Here is an 8,876-nt window from a genome sequence, read left to right as displayed (position 1 = left end):
TTTTGGTTTCAGGTACTTCCGGTAGCGGAGGGAAGAGGTCGGGGTGATTGCATGACACACACCATAGTTTAGACAGGCTGGGAATGTTTACTCTGATAACAAACATGTATTTTGGAGACTAATGCTCTGTTTATGTTTTCAAATGATGAATTTGCTTAAAGTAATGTTTTATTAAAAGAAATTTTTAGTCTTGAATTTTGGGACGTTACAGAACCGAACAATATTATTCAAACGACATTTTTCCACATATATAAACTTAAATGATAAGTATATTACGAATTAAAATGAGTAATATGTATTAAAGTGTTCATATTTTACAAATTAAAATAAAAGGAAATCTTCGATAAATTTTAATATTTTGCTTAACTTTACGGTTTAATCCTAACATTTATTTTTTAAACATAAAAGTTTTGATTATTTTATATTTGACTAAATTTACAAAACAAACCTTATTTTTTTCAATGTATAAAATTAAATAATCATACATTTTCTATTCAAAAAATAAATATTATAATTAAACAATAAATTGACTTAAATACTTATATTTATTTATAAGATATCTTTAAAATAAATAAAACTGGCTCCGTCCCAAATTAATAGTCCATATTTCATTTTTGATTTGTACCAAAATAATTATGTACTTCTAAAATTAAATATCATTTTTACCAAAATACCCTTCATTATTAGTTAAACTATAATAAAATTAAATGCAACTATCATAAAATTAAATACAACAAATACAACAAATGGATATAATTATCATTTGATTTGATAAAGTTAACAATAATTAATGGTTTTTTAATCTATATGTTTTTTTTTTTTGTCTATAAACAATATTATATTTTGGAAGGAAAGAATAAGTCTTAAAGCGTTCCTAAGTATGACTCTATGATAAACAAAATGCCTACATTTTCCCATGAAAAACGGATAAATGCTTTGAATATACATCAGTTAAGGCCAATGAGCTTATTACACAAAAGCTATATAGGCTAAGAAGCGCCTATACGAGATAAACGGCTACACATATACACATAACAAATGGAGGCAATAATAAATTTCACATATACACATAACAAATGGAGGCAATAAATAAATTTTCATTTCTTTAACTGTTGTGCAAACTTCGATAATGACTCCATAGAGGACCCACCGTTAACTAGAGCTTTATTGGCAGCAACCTTTAGTTCACTCATTCTTTGAGATATCTTCTTTCCTTCGTATCCCTCCATTAGCTCCTTCACAACTTTCTCAATCACCTCTTTTCGAACCATACCATTCTCGTCAGTTTCAGCTCTTAAAGCCAAGCAAAGCGCTTCAGTCATCACTTTAGCATTCATATGTTGCTCCGCATAAAGAGGCCAAGCAATCATTGGAACGCCATGAACTATGCTTTCTAGAGTAGAGTTCCAACCACAATGAGTCAAGAATCCACCGGTTGCCTTGTGACTCAGTATTTCAATTTGTGGAGCCCATGATGGCACTATTAAACCTTGTGTTACAGTCCTGGCCAAAAACCCTTCTGGTAAAAACCCTAAAGGGTCAGTCTGACTAGAAGCAGTAAAAAAGGAAGCATTTGAAGCCTTTTCATCTGGGCTTCTTACTATCCATAAAAACCTGTGGCCACTATTCTCTAACCCAAGGGCTAGCTCATGAATCTGTTCTAATGAAAGTGTCCCACCGCTTCCAAAAGACACAAGCACCACAGATCCATCTGGTTGATTATCCAACCACTTTATACAATCATGCGGGTTGGACCCATTGCTTGGAGCTGACTGAATCAATGGTCCGATCGGGTAAATGGGTGTTTGCCCAGCAACTCCGGTATTCAAAACTCGAAAGGTTTCTTCTTCTAACTCCTCAAAACTATTCACCAAGATGCCATCAAGCAAAGTCAATCGCTTGGAAAGCAAAAGATATCCTTTGTAGACTTCATCGGTGCGGATTTGAACTGGAGCCATGAGCTCATGCCCAGGAAAAGTTATAGAGCCCGGTACTTTAACTGGATCAGGTAGCTCTTTATACTCGCAAGATGTTTCTTCATCGAGCTTTGGCAATATAAAAGTGAAGGACAAAGCCATGGCATTCATTGGAAAGAACAAGAAGTTAAGTAGGCAAAGCTCTTTTGCAACTTCCATTGAATCATGTCCAAACATGTCAAACACTAGAGCTACCAAGTTGGTTCTTGATTTTAAAGAAATTAAAGCATCTCGGAGACTTGAAAGACTCGATTGCATGATGAACGAAATTTGAAGCTCAGGCCGGGTACCCTCCGGTAACCCCTCAATGTTTACAGATGGAAGAAACAAGTGGTGTATGTCTTCCGGTAAGGATTCAAGGACGGATATTTGAGCTTTGGGAGGAGTTCCGGTCGTAGGGATGATGATAGTGACCGAGATGGGGTGGTGTTTGACGAGTCGCTTAGCGAATTCTGCCATTGGAATAAGGTGACCCATTCCTGGACTAGGAAGAATGGCTATGTGATGTGTTTTCTCCATTGTAATCGAAAAAAATTGAATTGATGAGAACTGAATTCAATGCCTATATAATCCAGTTCCTCTCAGTGTTGTGGGGAGCACGTATATCTATATTTTATTTTCAATTATTGAAAAAAAAAAGATTATTCAATGTCGTCCATGTTTCAGTAAATGACAACTATATGTCTCATTGCCAGCAGGAGTTATGACTTATGAGAGTCAAATGGCATCTTTTGTGTCCCATCCCGAGAAGCTTCGTTTGATATATATATATATATATATATATATATATATATATATATATATATATATATATATATATATATATATATATATATATATATATATATATATATATATATATATATATATATATATATATATATATATGGGAAAACTGAATATAACATTAAGGGTATATAAGCTTAGACACCCAAACTCTCCATGCTATGTTGTTTTGTATCATATGTATATATTGTAATTGTCCACTGTTCTTATAATTCAACTTCTAACTTGATTTACTTTTAAGATTTTTATAAATTTCACATTTATTTTCCTCTTACGTAATTTTTATTTTCAACTCTAATATATCAAACAAAACAACTAATTATAGTGGGTTTGCGTATCTAATTATATACCATTAAGGGTATATTTACTTTTCCATATATATATATATATATATATATATATATATATATATATATATATATATATATATATATATATATATATATATATATATATATATATATATGATCATTTGAAAACCTATAAATTCATGAGAACCCGATAACTAAATTAGGATCGTCATATCAAAATAATGGACAGTCAAATGTCTTGTGGCATTTTTGTAAATAATAGAAGAAAAAAGAGACGGGGGTATGTTTATAAAATGACACAAGGGACATTTTAGGAACAACATAATTCATATCCCTTTAATTAGATTAATCCCTGAATTACATCAAACTAACCTAAACTTGTAATCTCCTCTTTTGTCTTCTCACACTTTGTCTCAAGACACGATCTGTCATCATCGTCCAACGATTCGCCTCCAGCGAATTGATCGTCATTGTGTTCTCTATTTGGAGAAGCTCTATTAAAAAAAATCCTTCGTTCTTTACTTACTGGAATCTGTTGCAGCAAACCCTAGGGTGGACGGGTTATGGATTTGTTTGGTAGTTCTAGAAATTGAAGTTCACAAGAATCAAACGATCTGCAAAAGTGTATAGCAATCAGATCTTACTTATTCTCGAGGTCAAACTCATGATCTCCTGTGTTTATTCCAAACGACAAAAGTTTACATCGATTTTATCAACTACAATCTCTAAACCGGAAAGCTATAATGAAATCATTAACTCTCTCCTTCTCTCTCTCTCTCTCTCTCTCTCTCTCTCTATCTCCCCCACATTAAAATTCATTCATGATTTCAGTTTCATTGATCTCGTCGTCGTCAATCGTCTTCCCTAATAGAATGAATCTTCAATTGGCTACCAGATCCTCTTTTTCAGTTGCCCGCTCCTCCGCTCCACCTCATTAGGTATACATAAACTACTATAAATTTCTTGATTATATGTGTTCTATCAAGTTTATTTAGGAAAAAAATCGACAGCTTAGATTTTAAAAATGTCTATGTGTCTTGATTATATGTTTTAAAATGTCTCAGATTCGTTATTTGACATTGCCTCTTTTTCTAATGTTTGTAAGTGATCTTGTTGATAAAACTAATATAGACGGTGATATAATTTTGTTCAAAATATATCCCATGTTACTGATAAGAGCAGATTTTATGGTACATTGCTATTTCTAACGCCCATGTATTTATAACACCATTTTTCTTATTAGTACCTTATTTTCATAGCAACATTTTCTCTTTTTGCAAATAATTATGTCAAAATTTCATCAGTTAGATTATGCTATGGTTTTGAAAAGACTATAAAAATGATCTCATTTTCAAATAGCGGGTTCCTATGTTTGAAAGGAATGAGAAAGAAGAGAAAAAGATATTAATTGTATCGCATTTTAAGGAACTAACCTTCCTTTTACATTTATAAGGAAGAAACCATTTGGCAGAATTTCTTTATGGTGAATGAAAAGCTTTTCTTATTCAATTCTCACTTTTTGCGTTGTTACACTTAACTATAAATGCTCTTTTGGTTATCAACCAAAAGACAAGTTGTGTTTTGAGTTTTTTACTTTTCGCAACCAAGCTGACAACCAATTCATATTCAAATGTAACACCGTAAAATTTCAAAACAAAATTTTCATTCAAAATCACTTAATCCCCGTAACACATTTCATAAAAATCTCATTAGTTTAATTTACAATATGCAACTCCACAATTATTAAGTTAAAAATCTAGGATCCTCAAAACCATAACTCTTCCACTGGTGTGTGCAATCAAGTCGGTGCCTTCCCGTGATCTTGAGAAAAACCTAAAACACATAACACATAACACGGTAAGCACGAAGCTTAGTGAGTTTCTGAAAGTACCACATACAACAAATTATCCACTCGAGGCTATAACTCTATATAACCCTTTAGTCAATGTGTCTTAGTGGGACCCTCCAGTCCCACAATTATGGTGGACCCTCCGGTCCTAACTCTTTAAACTCTGAATAATACATATCATAAATCACATAGAAATAATGCAATATATCATAGTACACAAATAACATATAAGATACTCTATCATACAACTCTGATTACGACTCTAGGTATGTATAGTGAGAAGACTCACCTGACAAGCAGCAAGTAAATAACCTCACACCCGAATCTCGAGCTAGCCTCCACATAACATAAAGGATGAATATGTCTAATTAATACTCTTTTACACGACCCTAATAATTGATGGCTATTCTTTCTCTTTATAACTCTTGAATTGGGTAAAAGACCATTTTATCCCTCCATGGTCACCATTACTCATGTTGACCAAACCCCAGAGTCAACAGAAGTCAAACTCGAGTCAATAGTCCTTGTTTGACCCGACTCATCGAGTGCGCTCATGCAACTCGTCGAGTCCACTCACATCCTCAGAAGTCTCGTGAAGGTCTAGCTTAGCTTGTCGAGTTGACCTCCAACTCGCCGAGCCATTTTATGTTCATGGATGATGTTATTGCTCCAAAAATGCTAAGACATGCCCTTCATGACTGATTAAGCCCAAAAACCCTCCTATAGGTTAATGAAGCTGGGACACCTAGACTCTAAGGACCTCACAAGGTCCATATCTGAGGTCTAGACTCTTAGATAAATCATGCTACTCAAAAACCCAAACAAAAGCTCGCAAAAAGCCCTGAAAGTCCATAGATATGAGATCTATCCAAAATAAGAAGAAAGGTGAAGACTTCATACCTTCCTTAGGAGCTCTATACAGGAAATCACTAGATCCAACAGCCTCACCTCCAGCTCCTTGCTTGATAACCTCATCCTCTTCCTCAAGTGATGCACAAGGACCACAATATGAGCTTCTCTCTCATTCTCTAGCTCAAATAGAAATTAGAGTTTGCTCTCAGGGGTGTAGGGTAACTGATGAGGTGGAAATGGGGACATAAGTTCCCTTATATATGCCCCAAGCCTGGGAAATTAGGGTTTCTCTGCCCAGCACCAACTCGACGAGTCTTCCTCCCGACTCATCGAGTCCATTCATTAAATCCCACCCGGAAACTCGATCCTACTCGGTGGGTTAAACTCCCAACTCGTCGAGTCATTCCATAAACCTCATGAATTCAACCATACGATAACATACCTGAAATTCCGGATGTTACAATTGTCCCCCACCCGAATTAGATATCTCCCTCGAAATCGCTCCTCAACCACACATAGCTTGAAACCCTATAACTCGAAAAACACCACTAAAAGGATCTCGTAGCAAAACCTATATCCTTCTCTATGGACACCTGGATCCAAACTGGAACTCCTAATTCCAGAAAAATACCGACCCCTTTTCCGCTAAGATACCTTCTTCTGGCTTTCAAAAGTATGGAAACTCTAGTGGCCTGACCCACTGCCAGACCGCCCTCTCAATATATTACCATGTTATTTTCTCCTTGAATAATAGACCCCGATAACTCACTGCCCCTCCGATTCTTACAAAACAAGGTCCAACAATTGGCTACCGATTACTCAAACCAGACACACTATAAGATGCAAATCACACTCCAAGGAATGAAAAGGGTTACATTACACCAGAGACCCATCCACTACTCTGCAATCGAAACCCACCGGATCAAGGAAATCTCAACGCCCTGTCCTTAGACACAAGAAAATAATCATGCTCACTCAAAAATATCCTCTGTCATCTAAAATCATAAGCTCCAGCTTCCTCCCCAATATTTCATTCAACACTTGAGCACCAGGTGAACTCCCGACCCATCAGTTGAACCTCCAAAGGTTATCCAAAGCATACCCCAGAATGTCTCACTGAATTCCTTCTAAAAACAACTATCTCGACCCATTATGACACACAAGTCACGAAGTTCTATTTACCCCAAGCGAATACTACAATCCCAACTGAAGATCGACTCACCACCGAGATCTATCGTCTACTGCTCATTTGTTTCATGCGTCTCGTGGTACCTCCCGTACCAAATCACTAACCTACTCAGGTCTAATACATCAAATGACAAAAAATACCCCTAAACATGGAACCCATCTCTGAATCTGGAATCTCCTCTCGCCTACCCAACACACCACCAGATCCAAACTCAAACTCAGGAGTCTGGTACCCCCCATAATTGGAACCACTCATCCCAATGAACCACTCAACTCATGACCCATGACCCGCAACCCATGCGTACATCACTTTTCCAATTCCTTATGATTGTGATACTCACACCTTACTCAGAATATAACGATTCTCGATCATTCAGGAGACCCCAGTCTCGCCCCTGGTCCGACTACTAGGCTTCCAAACACTCAAAAATTAGGGCTACCCAAGCCTAAAACTCTCATGCATCATGCTCTGACTAGTGTATAATACAGTGCCCCATGGTATCATAACATTCCATCTCACTGACTAGTGAGTACTACGGCTCCCCGCAGTATCACAACACACTCTCGCTAACTAGTGAATACCACGGCTCCCCGCAGTATCACAACACTATCTCGCTGACTAGTGAATACTATGGCTCCCTGTATCATCACAACACCCTCTCGCTGACTTGTGAGTACTACGGCTCTCCATAGCATCACAACACCCTTTCGCTGACTAGTGAGTACTATGGCTCCTCGTAGCATCACAACACCCTCTCTCTGACTAGTGAGTACTACGACTCCCTGTAGCACCACAACACCCTCTCTTATTTCCCCACCATCTCATCCTCACGTCAACACCACATTGCGTCTAGTAACTCATGCTCCACGGACCAACATAGATAGGTGCTCACACTCATCCAAATTATGCATCACTATTTCTGACGACAACCATCATAATAAAACACCTCTCCTCGCTGGAATCCACATTCATAAATAATCCCACTTGATGTCGATAACCAAAGGGCTCCCACTGGAATCGTAGATACTTGACACACCATTTGCCATCTCAAACTCAAGACTCAAAAATGATTCGAAATTAAGGTCATTATACTCAGATACCTCGGCACACCATCATAGAACATCACGATGTCCTGCCTCAACCACTGATCCCCTACTTACGACATCATACACTGATACATCAATGCATTCCCACAGAATCTGATAACTAATCTTCATTTCACATAACACACAACTTCGGAGTATCCCATTTCTCAATTGGAACACAGAGGAATTGCCAATGACTCAGAACACGTTGATGACCATCCGAAACTCTTGCCTCTATTGCTCAAAACCCAAGCAAGATTACTCATACCGACCCAGAAGTTGGCTGCCCCGATCACCTTCTACCCTTCCAAAAGAGCATATAACAATCTATACATTGAACCAGGAATTCTCAATCACCCAAATTATCTTTACGAGCCTCCCACCTTGAATTTGTCATCACAACCCCAAGGAATTTCTAGCCACCATAGGATCCTCGACCAACGGCCACTTGCCGTGGGGACACTCATCCTTCCCTGAACACATACAACATGAACTATCTCGTTTTGCTCCTCACCTCGACCCCCAATAACCTTGGTTTCATGCATCCATTCCACTGGTCACTATATTCGGTCCACTAATAGCCTTAGAACAAATTCCTATTCCTCTAAATAAAATATTTGGTTCTCCCCCACTCAGGTCTTGAACCATCACCATTTTCGGTACAACAACAACCTATTCCACAGACTGCTTCACCTGGCACATCACACTCACTCTTGGAAAGTACCACATACTCCCGATGATCTTCCCAATAGAGACCAAGCAACTCCAAACATCCCAAATCTTAGATAAAATCCTCGAAGACTTTACACCGTGTCATCCGAAATTTCA

General features: G+C 37.3%; 1 protein-coding gene across 1 annotated transcript; it reads right to left on the bottom strand.

Moving 5' to 3' along the window:
• Positions 1-892: 892 nt before the first annotated feature.
• LOC111915011 (hydroquinone glucosyltransferase) lies at positions 893-2,629 on the bottom strand. The gene has a single exon (XM_023910717.3). The coding sequence runs from the start codon at positions 2,493-2,495 to the stop codon at positions 1,098-1,100; it is 1,398 nt and encodes a 465-aa protein (XP_023766485.1). The 5' UTR covers positions 2,496-2,629; the 3' UTR covers positions 893-1,097.
• Between the last annotated feature and the right edge of the window lie 6,247 nt (positions 2,630-8,876).

This window comes from Lactuca sativa, chromosome 3 (genome assembly GCF_002870075.4).
Source record: "Lactuca sativa cultivar Salinas chromosome 3, Lsat_Salinas_v11, whole genome shotgun sequence".
In the NCBI taxonomy this organism is placed as follows: Eukaryota; Viridiplantae; Streptophyta; class Magnoliopsida; order Asterales; family Asteraceae; genus Lactuca; species Lactuca sativa.
This window is presented reverse-complemented; position numbering and strand designations above follow the sequence as displayed.

What these genes read in the sequence shown, in the direction of transcription:
- LOC111915011 (XM_023910717.3), bottom strand. Translation starts at nt 2,495, where the DNA reads ATGGAGAAAACACATCACATAGCCATTCTTCCTAGTCCAGGAATGGGT.